Source organism: Anarhichas minor, unplaced genomic scaffold, assembly GCF_050575085.1.
Source record: "Anarhichas minor isolate MPS153535 unplaced genomic scaffold, ASM5057508v1 ptg000007l, whole genome shotgun sequence".
In the NCBI taxonomy this organism is placed as follows: domain Eukaryota; kingdom Metazoa; phylum Chordata; class Actinopteri; order Perciformes; family Anarhichadidae; genus Anarhichas; species Anarhichas minor.
The window spans coordinates 12130237-12145447 of NW_027466453.1; the positions used below are offsets into that span (position 1 = coordinate 12130237).

General features: G+C 41.9%; 2 protein-coding genes across 3 annotated transcripts; one reads left to right on the forward strand and one right to left on the reverse strand.

Annotated features, from left to right (window-relative positions):
* Positions 1-339: 339 nt before the first annotated feature.
* Positions 340-8256, reverse strand: ndel1b (nudE neurodevelopment protein 1-like 1b). 2 transcript variants are annotated; one of them, XM_076085870.1, is made up of 9 exons: positions 8132-8256; positions 6007-6103; positions 4272-4425; positions 3394-3542; positions 3106-3242; positions 2841-3008; positions 2671-2762; positions 2384-2529; positions 340-2247 (listed from the first exon to the last, which is right to left on the reverse strand). In XM_076085870.1, the coding sequence occupies exons 2-9, from the start codon at positions 6090-6092 to the stop codon at positions 2157-2159; spliced, it is 1023 nt and encodes a 340-aa protein (XP_075941985.1). In that variant the 5' UTR covers positions 6093-6103; positions 8132-8256; the 3' UTR covers positions 340-2156. The 2 variants fall into 2 exon arrangements, with proteins under 2 accessions (XP_075941985.1, XP_075941986.1); XM_076085871.1 differs by lacking the exon at positions 8132-8256 and adding an exon at positions 6564-6712.
* A 137-nt stretch (positions 8257-8393) lies between these two features.
* On the forward strand, positions 8394-9994 carry LOC142938486 (RING finger protein 222). Its single transcript, XM_076081691.1, has 2 exons — positions 8394-8477; positions 9332-9994. Exon 2 carries the CDS (start codon positions 9368-9370, stop codon positions 9992-9994), a length of 627 nt encoding a protein of 208 aa, XP_075937806.1. The 5' UTR covers positions 8394-8477; positions 9332-9367.
* Positions 9995-15211: the final 5217 nt, after the last annotated feature.

Sequence of the window (15211 nt, forward strand, 5' to 3'; positions counted from 1 at the left end):
TTTAAAATATTCAACAACATTAAACATAACGCAGCTCATATCGTACCTCAGAACTTTAGCACAGAGAAGATGTTGTCATGTTGGTTTGTACAACTTTCCTCTTCTGAGCAGATGTCATTCATCTTCAAGTGTGTGACAAAAACAATGTCTTAATATCACACAAGGCACTTTTATAGAACGTATAGTTATATTTAAAAACTGACACTGGAAAGTGTGGTACATAATGTAAACTAGATCCTGTTCCACATACTTCGGTACGGTAGGTGGTAGTGCATCTAAAAGTTGGGCTTGCAGTCTGCCAAACAACGCTAGGAATAAGAGGAAAGCAACACTGAAAAATTGAGAAAATAAGGTTTATGAATAAATGACAAAAATACGCAAGATTTAAACAAACCAGGAGATTCTTCCATAGTTCCTGTGGACCGTGTAATGACCCAGTACTGTTTACCCTTTCATGGAGCAAACTCCATCCACTGATGAAAGCCACAACATGGGCGTGAAAGCTTTGGAAAATGTCCAATAAGTGGACATGGTGCTGTATCACTTTAATTACGAACGACACCATATATATATATATATATTTGTAATCTCAATCTTTATTTGCTTAAACAATTTGGACAAACAACTTGATATAATACAATGGCTTTAACCATTCATTATCTGAACATGCCATACAGAATCTGAAATAAATAGAACCTTAATGCCAAATGTCAGTATGTACAAATACGGTAGGCAAAGTTACCATCCTCACAAGCTATATACACCGACTGTAGAACACACGTCAGTAACAGGCCGACAATGACATCTCATATTACTAAACAAAAATAATACTGAAGAATTCAAATTTTGCTTTGAGATGGTGACACGAAGATCTAGGAAATTGAGAAATGTGTGGGCAAAACGGATTCAGACCAAATTATGACGTGTCAAAAGTGAATGCATTGCCAATATCCAGCTAAAAATCAAAGAATCAAGTCAAATTAACATTAGGTTCACACAATAACAAATAATCAGCAAATGTGCTGCATGACACAAATGGACCATACATTCATAAACCAGCCAAAGTTAACATACAGTCTCAAAAAGAATCCTTCAGTCAGTTTAGTTTTCTATCCTTTTGTGAGTTTTATAAAGCCAAATGTAGCTCTACAACAACTCCATCGTGGATAGTTGCCATTATATCAGAATGAGGTAAATGAGCCTGTCACAATAGTAAAAAAGAAAATCTATATATTAAACATTCAAAAAAAAAAAAAAAAAAAAGAGGAAAAGGCAAAACTGTTCCCTCGAAATGTGAATGGATGTCCACAGAGGAAAACACACGACTGCAGCAGAAACTATGAGGAGCCGTTTGTTTAAGGTTTAAACTCAGAGGACAGGACCAGCTGATATTTCCAACCTCGAACATGGAGACTACTTCCAAATACAGCAAGTAGCCAGTAACAAGAGGAACGACTGCATCACGGCTACATGGCTTTGAACGATCAACATTCACTTCCGTCATGAACATATGGGGTGCAGCTACACCTCTCCAACCCCACAGTACATATGCACACATGCAAGAAAATAGCAAATAGGAAATATTGCATTTTAAAGCATACTGTGAGATAAATTAATTCATATGAACACATCCCTTTTTTAAATAGAATACATTCTAAAATTGAAAATAGTTAAACTGTGCAATTTTAGTGAAAATACAGGAGGAACAGAAGGTAAGGATGAAGCCGTGGTCTGTTGAGGACCTTTTGTCAGGGATAGTAGCTTTCATCGAACGATGGAACCAAGAATATATAACGGTGCCACTTCGGCGTTGACATCTATAGAGCGATGCATTTGCAATGGCATTCATACAAGCACAGTACAGTACGGCTATAGGCACATGCAAGTATGTGGTAGGAACATATGCACACATGACTGTGCACCTACTCACAGATGCATTTCGCGCTGCAAACTGGACGCAGCTCCATTGTATCGTCAAGCCTCTCTTTCCACACATCACATTCAAAAATGCACAATCCCAAACAGGCGCGCACACACACACACACACACACACACACCTAGCACACAATGTGATGGTCTTTCAAGTGTCCTCTCGGTTCCCACATTGAGTTGGGTGAATAGGAGTTTCAGTAGAGGGTTACGTGGTTTGGGACGCCTCACATTCTCAGAGGCAGCATGCCTGGTGGAGACAGGGCTCTGGATGTCGCAATGGCGGTCAGGGAGCTGGGGTCCAATCCATTTACAGTCCTGCAGTCGCCACGTGGACATTTTCAATATTAGCAAACACAGACACGCATACGGGGCAGAACAAATATGCATAAAACCAGGTACAACACACTGCATTGCTATAGGAGCAGAACAAAACTTGCTCAAAAAGACTCACGTTTTGTCAAAGTAAGTGGCGTGTAGAGAATGAGAGAACTTTGTGGCATTGCTGTTGATGAGTTTGTCGTTGTCTATGGAGTAATTTTTTCTTGCTGCCTGGTCTTTGGCAAAGTTCCTGCAGGCGGCGATTTTGGACTCCAAAGCCTGGTCACAAAAACAGGAAGTTGGATCTGTATTTAGCCTCATCGTCTCTTGTGGTGGAGGACACACTGTTCCTCTGTGCTCTGCAACCTATTCAGGTAATTAATGTAACGATGTCTTGAATTAAAAAGGAATGATGCCTACCCCAACTTTCCTCAGGAGATCGCCAACAATATTAAGAGCTGAGATTCTAGCAGAAGGCGTGAGGGATGAGTTGCCACATCCATTGGTCAATGCTGCACAAGGACACAAGCTGGTATTAGAATACATATAATTTCACGTGTGCGTTAAGAGTGAGTTTAATTAATCCTGACCTTTGGGGCTGATGAAGGAGTGCTCTATGCTCTTTCCTACGGGTGTTGATGGGAGGGATAAAGAGGCCTGTACTGCAGAATCCATCTTGTCGATGTCTAAAGTGGGTGAGCTAGGTGCTGACATCCTGTCTGTGGTCCGCTCACGTACTGCCAGCTCCTGTCTCAGGTCTGCAGAAGAAAGATTTAAACTTATGAAATACTTCTCCACCAAACCCTTTTCACAGAGGACATATCCTGAAAGGGCAGAATGGATTATTGTCTTTACCTCGTGCTTCATCTTTCAGCCGCTGCACGGATTCTAACAGAGACTCCTTCTCGTCCAGCTCACTTTCCAGGAAGGCGTTTCTCTCGATGGCCTGGTTTAAACGGCCCTCGAAGTCCTCAAGAGACACTATTGTTGCCCTGCACATGAGTAGATAGGTTGAAGGGCACAATTGTTAAAACCTGAGTTTTAAGTCCAATCGCTATAAAATCGACAGCTAGAATTCTCATCTCCTCAGCGCTACCGACAACAATTCATATATTGACCAAAATGCACCGGGGCAGTCTTGACCTTTTGGCTCTCTCCAGGTCATCGTTGGCCTGCTCAAGCTCTCGGACGTATTTCTGCAGCTGCTCCTTGATGCTGCGTGTCTGGCCCAAGTCGTCCTCTAGCATAGAAACCTGTTTATAACTCTGGGCGTACTGATGCTCCAGCTTCTCCTGGTAGAGATGGATAGAGTGAAGAAGAGAAAAGAGCCTGGGAGTGAGTGTGTGTGTGCGCGTGTCGAGAAACAAGGACATCAAACAGACCTATCGCTCCAGGATAAAAAAATGAAAATCACTTTAATTTTGCAGCTTATCATTAATATACTAAACAAAAAACAACAGAATCACAAGACAGTGAGTGCGCACACATTATCTTTACTTTCAAAGAGCCTCTTTGTTTGCACTCCAGTCAGCATGTCTGCATCGTGGTCCCAGAGCATGATTCAGCATCTCTCTGCTTCATCCACACAGTTTGTTTTCAGCATTTAGCTGCTGCAATCAAGCTCACATGATAGGCCATGTGAGCGTGATATCACAATACTTTTCTGCTCCGTGTTCAGTGGCTACAGAGATTTCCTGAATGTACAGTAGTAGTAGTCGTTTGATGGGCATGTTCACCAGACGAGAGCTCACTGAATACATCCGACCACCGTTCATGCCTGCAGGGATTAACTTGTCCTTGCAGTTTTCTATTTTCTTCCAATCTAATTAAGGAGTGCTGGAGGATTACCTCAGAACATGCCTTATTAACACCGAACATAACAATAAGACGCCCGACTTAGTCCTCAGGATCCAACAGAAACCTCTTACGTAGCCACACATTACTTTATCTGCGTCCTGACCCACAGTTAAAGCCAAATACACAAATAAACTACAAGGTAAGTCACCAGGCCCACTAGTCACCTTGAGGTTGGACACCTCGTTCTTCAGCCTCTCGTTTTCAGTTTGGAGATCTCGAAGGCGGTGTTCAGCCTGGCAAAGCTGCGCCTCCAACTCAGCTTCCAGCTCCCGGCTCCCTTCCTGGAACTCCTGCAGCTCCTCCTGGGCATCATAGCAGCTGGATGGCACACACACACACACACACACACACACACACACAGATACAGAGAGGGGAAACACATAAACAATCATTGTCAACTACCAGCTACCCCTGTCCACTGTCCACCATTCAGTTCTGTATAGCTGACTGGCTAAATCACTGCACGCAGGAGCTCTAGAAAGCTGACTGGCTTTTGTCTCGTAAGATGAGCCAGGCTCAGGCGCGTTCTAGTAGCTTTACCTCCAACGGACAGAAATAAACCAGAAATAACCTTCACCGTGCACAGGAATCTCTGCACGGCTCAGCATTGTCGAGTTAGGAATCCTAAATATACGGCTCTAAAGAGACAGCTGTACTGTGGCAGGAGGTGGTTCAGAAGCAGCTCAGAAAAGCAGGCCTGCTGTCATGAGTCCTCAGCTGTAGGAGAGGTGAAAAGAAAGTGAGAGGGCACAGAAACAGGAAGTGGACCTGTGCTAAGAACCAGGATGTGTGTGTGTGTGCGTGCATGCTGGTAAGGACTGATCCCATGTAGTAGTATCTCTAAACACACACACAATAACACATAACGTAGGCTTCTGAATGTGTAGATTCATTCAAGTAAACATGCAACATAGAATAAGAAGGAAACATCTCTGAGTTTATGTACATGGACCCTAGTTCTCTTCACCCTATCAAGGGAGCGCAAACACATGATGACACCGTGGTTAACACTGTTCTGAGATCAGCTGACCCGTGCTGCGATAATGGCCTCACAGTGGCGCTACAGAGCACTGGATTCCGTGAATCAGTTGTTGTGCCGAGGTCGTTGCACACATACCGAAACGCCTCAGTTGCTGCTTCATCAGCACGCTGGGCCCTGTGACTTTATTACACAACAGTTCCTGCTTGGATGCAGGAAACACACGTATACATCTCACACTATTACATCTTTTAGGGATAATCATAAACTGTATGATGTCCAAGTAGCGTGGAAGGGAGATCACTTTTCAATAGGTAACTAATAAAGACTACATGCTGCCACTGTGAGCGGTTTCCTGGGAAAACATATGCACAGAAACATGTGTGAGACAAGCCACCGTATAATTGGGAGTCATTTTTTCCACGGGTTGAAGTTTTTCCTCCGTGTACCCACATCAGGAATTTCTTAGAAAAAACCCCACCAGGGCTTTAACCCCCTCTGTGCAGGTTTACACTTCCCTTGAGGGTACGATGGGGCCCAACTCCACGAATAGGAAAGACAGACGGACCGGGTTCAACAAAGATTACGCAACACTCACGAGCACCGCTGCTGCCTACGCGAAACATAGACTGTGATGTCCGTTTAAGAAGGCAACGATGTAGTAACTTCCTACTACGCGAGCCACAGATGTTTGTGGGAACTGATTTCAAAACAGTCTGTTTGGTGCTCGTTTGCCTTATATGGCTAAACATGGATTTCTGTGTAACTTTAAACTGAGACGAGTCCACAAGACTGAATATTCAGCATATTCTCAGCTGCCTTTTATGTAAAAATCAGCGATTACTACTTTTTAAACAGAGTTGTATATATATGTATGAACATTCAGACTTTTGATATAAGAAGTAAATCACACGACCTACCTTTTCTTATATTTGAGGGCTTGGGACTTCCAGTAATCAACTTCGTCATCCTTTGACGTAAATTTGGGAATCATCTCTTTTTCCATGTCAGGGCACCCTGAGGATTAAAAGAGACACACTTGTTACTCTCACAGCTGTTTCATTTTACCACAAAAGTACACACGAAAGCGCTCGTGAGGGTAAAAAAAGAACAAGCATCGAGCAGTGAAAGTGAAAACTAGCAGGTGACTCAAAACACGGTACAACACTTTCACTATACGTCTCCTTTGGCATGTAGGATCATGCCCTCTTATCTCAGCGCTGAACAAGCCAAATCAAGATTAAAACATTCCCCTCGTTCCTCAAGAAGATAACCGATCTCTCTTTACTCAAAAGGGACAAACAAAGGCAGCTCGGCCACGTCATCCTGTGGTATCTGGGTCATTACATCCTCATGAATCACCGACCATAACCTCGGATTATTTAGAAGCCGAGTTATGATAAACTGACCGAGTGGCCATCGAGACACGCTCAGTAGCAGTGTGCCCCCTTTTATTAAACCTCATTAAATTCCTAACCTTGCAGCTCAACTCATGTGACGTCAACATTACTAATTCATTAAAGGCGGTCCATGTGAATTAAGTGTGAATTAAGCCGTCTGTTGTAGAACCGGTTCTAAAGTCCTTCCATCCTGTTTGCAGAAATACCACTTCACTAAAACGGCTGTTCCTCTTTTCTGGTGAGCTAATGAGGTTCAGGAAATGATTCAACACATCTGGAACGACCCGTGGTGTGTGTGTGTGTGTGTGTGTGTGTGTGTGTGTGTGTGTGTGTGTGTGTGTGTGTTCTGTGTGGGTTGAACACAGCTCCCATTGCTGTGGCTTCAGGAACATTCGTAATCCGAACAAGAGATCTTCAGGGATTTCCTGCAGATGGGTCAGACAACCAGAGGACAGCGGATACAGGAAACCCTTCCGCTGGACTGAGGGTCAAGCAAACTACTCTCGACAGTTCACGGCAGTTTGTATTTACGGTCTAGACTCAGAAGAATGGAGACACAGAGGCAGGACCGCCTGTTCTGCCCCTTTTAAACATTCCTCAGAGATGGCGTCATCAGCAAATGTACCCCGCTACGAGTCAGCAGCACACCACTTTGGAAATCACCAAAGCCATTTCACATATTTAGGACACGCGAGTGGCTCAGTTACATCACGCAACAGGTCAAGAGCCGAGACTCGGTTCCCGTTGTCTCTCATTTCAGCACCCTTTGGTGTCAGTTTGACCCCCCCCCCCCCCCCCCCCTGGATTCATGCGTTTGTTGTCAACAACACCAGGTCAGGCAGCAGGAGGTGGTGACATCTGGAAGCTACTGTACAGACAGCGGAAGGAAGCGGAGAGAAAGTTCCCTTTCCCACATTCTTGTCTCTACGTCTTCTTTTGTTGCCGATGACTATGGTGCTTACTAAAGAGTTGCTGACACGCATGTAGTCACATTTTTTTTAATAACGGGGCCTGTGAGAGGGGGTGAGTCAAAATGCCTCTTTGTGGTCCTGCTGGTTTGCTCTAATGGGAACAATAACCAGCTCTACAGCTCTACGGGGTGTGGTGGTGGTAGAGCTCCTCTGACCTGGCCCCATGTGTTGGTCCCTTGTGATGCATTTTAAAGAACATGTAAGAAATGTTAGAGGTTCAAAACAGCCATATTATTGATCACCAAGTGATCAACAGAAGGAGGCTTCACTACGAAAATGACAAGTGACACGTATCGCACATCATTTCCAGGAAATACACACATTTTACGCAAAATAAAAGCAGTCCCCAGTTTAAATGTCTCCGACCAGCGGGAGCTTGTCATTTCGGTCTGTTAAGCTAATAAACAGCACCGTCAATGTGCGATGGTCGACAGTGTGCTATGCTTCATGCTGTTAAAAGAAAACACGGGGATTCCACACGACACAAAAAAAAAGTGAAATTGAATATCATATGTAGCAATAATCAAAGCGATTATTAGGCATTTAAATCGAGCTCGAGCTGCTCTCTCGGCACCGTTGATTACACAGAAAGCGGCAGCTGAACACGACAGCTGGACTCACACACAGGTCACACATTTAAAAAACGGTGTATTTTTTGAAGTTAAACTCAGTACCTGCTCATGTCAAATCGGCGTCCAGCTATCTTCTGTGTCGGGGGGGGGGGGCGGGGGGGGTGTTCGCCTTCCAGCCGGTGTCACATCCAACACCACACACACACACACACACACACAGCTCACGCCTCTCTCCTGCCTCGAATGATGTTTAGGAAATTGCCAACGCGTCTCCCGGAACCGCCGTGTGACGCCCGGCAGACGTGCGTTCTGACGTAAAACCACGTTGACGTCAGATCTGGGCAGGGCTGCTGTAGAAATACAGCTACTAGAATCAGCCGCACCTCCTTTTTGAGTGCAAGACAGTGACCACGAGGTGGCGCATGCTTGCCAGAGACCGCCACACAGGGACAGGGACGAAGAAGACAGACCAGGCTTCCATAATATTCTTTTCCTTTTCTAGTGTTTATGGACAATATTAGAGCTGCACGTGCCCTTCATTTCTCAGTTGTATTACACAACTGCATGTTTCGTCTGTCATCATTATTATTACTTACATTTTTGATCGTCTAGTAGCTTATTTTTTCTTTTTTTCTGTTACACTATTCCATATTTCATACTATATATGAGCTATCAATAGAATACAATATAATATAAATGATCATTACCCTCATTTAAGAAACTCATGGAAAACACTGGAAAAAAGGCTGATAAAAAGCCTACATTATTGATCTGATGCATTTGAAATTGGGGTAACTCAAAAAAACAACATTTCTTTGTGAGTTTAGTGAAGTTGTTGATATTTTGAGTTGGGCAAACTAAGTAACAGTAACTTCATTAGACTTAAATTTGAGTTGGCCTATAGCCTATGTGAAAAGGCACAACAACAACAACAAATAAAGTTCAACCAACTTTATTAAAGTCGGTATATGAATTACGCAAATCTTGATTAAATTGAGTCGAATTTATGTTTAACAACTTGCATTAAGTCGTTCTTGTAATGTAGGTTGAAAGGTGATCGCCAATTGGTCAGATGTGCTAGTTTTGCTGATATTTCAGGAATGTCAGTGCAGCATATAGTGCTGTAGAACATAACACATGAACCAGCTTGGCCACATGAACTGACAGGGAAACCAATCAGTGAAGTCACTGGCAGCCAGAGGTGGCTGGCCCTGTTTTACAAGGCGCAGCTCTCGCCTCCACCCTCAGCAAGAGAAAATCATGCGCTCAGGGAATTCACGCTACACTTACGCAGGAATCGACTTTTAATCTCCTGCTGCAGTGGTTGATTTTCCTTCAATGGCATTGTATAAGGAAGACAGCCAGGAGGACGCGCGAGAGTGTCCAGTGTGCTATGAGTGTCTGTCGGGCACGGAGAGGACCCTGAGCTGCGGACACGTCTTCTGCCACGACTGTCTGGTCAAAACGCTGGTCAGCATCAACAGCAATGGAAACATCAGAGACACTATTGTTTGCCCCATCTGCCGACATCTTACATTCATCAGGAAACAACAGGAAGCGCCCGTGGCCGTCACGACGGACAAGGATCCAGGTGAAGGGCAGACCCTCGAGGTACCTCTCCCTCCGCCTCCGAGACAGGTCCAGCGCGCGCGGGGCGACTCCGGGGACACTTTACCGGGAGACGTTAACCGGATTGCTCGCTGCTTTAAGGGAGTGTCTGATCGATTCCGTCGACAGAGGTTGATCAGCCCCAGCCATACCGCATCTCAGATCTTTATCATAAGCGCTCAAGGGCGACCCATGGCCGAATACGATGCGCTCAGCGTTGTGGTGACTGTGGTTCAACCCCGGCGCAGGCGAAGGCGAAGGATTTGCACAACTGCGCGATGCCTGCTCGTTTTACTGTCAGCATTTACTATACTGGCACTAGTGGCTGCTACTTTACCCTGGATTTTTCTGGCATAGCCCAGTGATATGGATTATTATGGGGCACGATGAACTGAAGTTGTTTTTACTAAAATCAATTATCTTATGCATTTCAGGAAATAATAAATGCACTGAAAATGTACAATTTCGTTAATATGGTAATACTTTTGTTTGCAACAAGGTTTTAAGATGTTGTCTTTTCCTTTCCCCTTAAGGAAAAGTCAAGGAGTTTATAAGCATGCCCATGTCCTTTATGTGCATTACCAAGCAACAGTCTGAGGTAAAGTAAAGGTTCAAGCCTGGACAGCTAACTCTTGAGTCTGTGACATGTTCCACCTGTTTTACGGGAAGCTATCATGCAGGCAATTATAACAATTCCAAAGCACATCCAAAAGTTTGTAAATCCAAGAGGAGTGGACATTTTGAAATGATGATTTCAACAATAATCAAAAAAAGGGGGTTGGCTGAAAGAAACGTAACAAAAAAAACGTATAACCCTGCTTGTTGAAGCTGCTCAAGTCATTGTTGTGTTACTCTGTTGTTGGACACACTGTTTCTAAGCAGCAGAACAAAAACTGCATACTTCAGAGCTAACATCTTTCCCACCTTCAGGATTATTTTTGAGTGTCTGCATATGTCCTCAAAATAAAAAAGATGGGTCACATTTTGGCAGCAAGACATTAGCTTGGTTTATTGATGGAGCAAAGTGTAATAGTAAAGACCTTGTTACAAGTGTATCATGTTGACAGACTTCCTCCACTCCTTACAGTAGACGAAGACATTTTTAAAAATATCACGCAATTTCTATTTTAAGCATTCACTTTACACATGCTGATCAAGTGGGAAAACGCAACCTGGAGGGAGTCAGAGGTTTTGTTAGACCCCAGTAACACCCCGATCCTATACAGCGTGCGACTGCCTCTCCTTGTATTGTGTAAGTGTAAACAGAGCCACCTTTAAAACTTTCAGTTAGAAATAATTGATGCATGGCAGTCTGAAGGAGAGATATAGCAGGCAGAGATGAGCTGCGCCTGCCTGTAAGGAGATACACTGCTGGACTGTGGCATTAAATTACCGCCTGCAAAACAAAAATTTCTTGGAAAGTCTAATGATAATTTTTCTGAAACAAATAGCTCACAATCCACAAAAGACTGCCAGTATCGTCACCATCCTGACAAACATGTACACTCCTAGTTTCCTCCAATGTAACAATCCCTCAGCCATCCTGCTGGGCCAGTCCTACAGGTTACACACCCGGAGAGGCCTCTGTTTTTCAGTCTTGCCCAGTTTCTCAGTGGGTGAGAGGACAATAATTATTTATTTCATTTGATAACTTTTTTTGTTGATGATATTGGGTTGCATGTCAGTGGATATAACCAAATTAACTGTAAAAAGTTGTAAATGCGGACAAAAAGACACCAATTTCAAGGCAAAGAGATTTCTCAAAGAACCAGCTGTTAGGTTTCTGCTCACTCTGATGAATACATTCCTGTGGCAGAATTAATCCCCAGGTGGTGGTGGAAGAAGCACTCAGATCCTTTAAATATTCAATTACGAGTCAAAGTCCTGCATTTAAAAAAATCCCATAGAAGCATAATAATCAAAATGTTCTTAGCATCAAAGTAAATATACTGCTCAGCAGTAAAATGTTCCCTGTGACTGATTTGCTACAATATATTAAATGAATATTGTTGTAGCTGGTTAATGTGGAGCTATAGTGTTCTTGCTACCACGAGACACATCTGGGGGTTTGTGAGATGATTGATGTTTGAGGAAAGAAGAAAAATAAAGTTTTGATACAAAAATCTCTTTTCACTTAACTTTTCTCTCATCAAGAGCTGTTAGCAAACGTGACAAAAAATAGATTGTAAACCAATGGATACATTTTTCACATAATGTTGGGTTTCAAATATGCTTCTCATATGTTTGTTTTAAGGTAAAATCTTAATCTGAAAGGTAATTGGTAACTTTAGCTGTTAGAGAAATACATGGTGGAAGTATTTAGATCCTTAAATGAAAGTACTAATGCCACTTTGAAAATATTCCATTAGAAGTTAATGTTCTGCAGTCAAAAGAGCAAAAGTATAATCAGCAAAATGTACATAAAGTATGAAAAGTAAAAGTACTCATTGTGCAGTAAGAGGATGTTTTTGGATTAATACTCCTGCTATACTTACTTATATATTGTTGGGTGGTTGTAACTACAGCAATGCATCATATTAAATAAGATCATCATTCACGTTCATGTATAGCATCACTGTCCTGTGACGTCTCTAAAACGCTAACTTTTCCTGAGCTCAGAATGAGAGCCCTGCATGTTATCAGCTTTGTGACGATGCATTTTTCCAGGTGATACAAGAGTTTAAGAAGTGGGAGAATTCTCTCAACCCATAAAGGAACACTTCGTTCTTCCGTTTAGCAGAAACATTTAAAGTCACCAAGTTTGGAGATACATGTTTTCACTGGAAAGTGGAAGGAAAACTGTAATTTGCTGAAATGTAAATGTAATGAGTAAATAGTACAATATTTGCCTCTGAGATGTAGTGGAGAGCTATGAAGTTGCATTACATGGAAAAGAGTAATTTTTACTTGAGTAAATGTACCTAAATTCCACCGTTGGATAAATGTAGTGGGGTTGAGTGGATTAAAAGTACGTTTTTTCTCCAAAATGAAGCAGAGTAAATGTGGCAAAAGACAGAAATACTCATACATAAAGTACACATACCTCAGAATTATAATGTACATCCTGACTGTTAGTCCTGTCATCAGGGATCATCATACGCCCAATTAAAAACAGATATTTTTTCCAAGAAGAAAACACTGAAATAAAACCCACATGAACCAGGTGAGATTATTGAAAATGTAGAGTTTAATATATATATGTGTATATATATATATATATATTTATTTCTGACATTCTGATAAGGATTGCAGGTAGGCTTCACAGTACACACTGTGTTCCACTTGATATGCTAAGCAGAGGAGGAAGGGGTGGACATGGTTGGCTTGACAAGCGGCAGGTTTTGTTTGTACACATGTAGTGAAAGCAGAAGGAGGCAGTACATCCACAGGCAACATCCACTCCTCTACCGTATTGCTCAAAACCCCACGAAGGACCATTTATTGTGATCCACATTCTCCATCTCTACATTTCACCCCTTTTACAATCCCTAAAAAGACAGTGATTGACACAAAACGTGGATTATCAAAAGACTATCTAAGCGCATGCATGACACTTTTTTTTCCTCATGTAACCCCTCCCCCCACAAAATGTAAACAAATTGAGCTTTACCTTAGACCAACTTGGTGGTGAGGTGATACACCTGGTCTACAGTACTTAAAATGCTTGATAAAACTATTTAAGAGTGTACCATTTGGTGAAAAAGGTGGCTTCTGTCATGCTCTTGAAAATCGGCGTAAAGTTACGGGCAGAAATTAGATATGAAATTATGACTTGTGTTGTGGGGGAGGGTACAGGTGTTTTATTATTCTCAGAAGCATAACAATCAAACCTAGAATGAATATGAATGCATGCTTTTAGGTGGCTGTAATTTCCAGTTATGATGCACAAAAGCATTACAGTAATACTGCACTGCACTTATAACAATACATGCCAACAGGCCCTAACTAACCTTCATCCAAATACAAGCTCTCATTTTCTTATTAGTTATTACAAAATCAGATAGCCTATTGTTTGAAATGAGCGAGTCACATTCAGTCTGCACACAGAGAGAGAAATACCCCTGCCTCCTCGTATAAATGTATGGATCCAGCACAGAAAATGAAAAACCTCTAGTACACATTAATTATGCCTATAGTTCCAAAATAACGACCAGAGTGAGGGCACTTGCAATTGTTGTCAAATAATCACCACGACGATCAATATAATTATCAACGTCACCAAAATCGTCATAGAGAACACACACTGAGGCATACCATTGATCACTTTTGGAGAAAGGTGAATCTAGAATTCATTTTGTCCGAAGAAATTCACACATAAAACAAAACAGAAGAAATGAATTGCATTGCAATAAAATGAATGGCTTTCTTTTCTGTAGGCTTGGGAAGGGTGACTTTGACCACTTTTTGGATTGAGGTGGATCAGTTATTAACACTGTAATTGCACTTTAATTGACAAAATCATAATCCTAAAACATTTTTTTTATGGAATTAAAAAAGTGACACTGCAGCATCTGTTATCTGATGAACTCGAACTGTCTCTGATTAGTTGTCTGCGGCGAGAATAACAACAAGGGACTCAATTTTCTTTTACATTTTTGCAGCTGATACCGCAGGTGTGCCAAATCTAATTACGCATTCGCCTTTCTAATTGACTGAGCGTATATATTTTTAGTCAGTCCCACAGTATCGGTTTGGGATTACATTTATCCTCATTGTGAATTAATTAAACGGTCAGAGTGTGCTAAAAGCAATCAAATTATTTACACAGGAATCTATTAAATAACTGATTAATAAAAAGGAAAAGCAGAAAAGATAGGGCATTGGTGTGCAACTCATTCGTGCTCGAGCAAAGTTTGAAGTCAATGCTCGGGAGTCAGAATTAGAAAAAGCACAATTCTAGCAGAAATAAGCTTCTGCATTTCTGCTGCAGCACCATTGTTACCTGGTGTTAAAGTAAAACACTATGCATCTACAGTAAACCTGTTCATTGTGTGCAGGGACAAAAATAACAGCACATTTTTAATCATTACATTTTCTACACATGATAAATATCAGCACATATATTATTATTATATATATATTCAAGATATGCATTTTACATATACTTTTCCTCTCATATTTATATACATCAATTTCTGTACAGCCTTTGTATTTACACTAGGGGTCTAAGGTCACTGAACCTGAAGCACTTGAAACAAAGTTAAGAGAGAGAATCATACGAACCGAAAGGCAGTGTAGTCATCCATCCATTCTCATAAAGCTGTAACAGCACATGGGTGGTCTAAATGTACTCCGAGGACAACAACAACAGAAACACTCACACAAAATAAAACACTGTCATTCTGAGGCCCTCGATCCGAAGCAGTCTGTTCATATTGGCTTGTCATGCAAACACATCGTGGTGCTTTTCGTCAAAAAAAAATTGAATTTACAGGAACATTCTTCTCATACTGTGCTGGTATAAAGTGAGTTAAAGTGAGCTTACCTGTATGAAGGTAAATGTTGGATAAAGAACTACAGTTGTAATATGTGATAAGAGAGCGGAAGTAAAGACTGGGAGTGACAATAAGAATT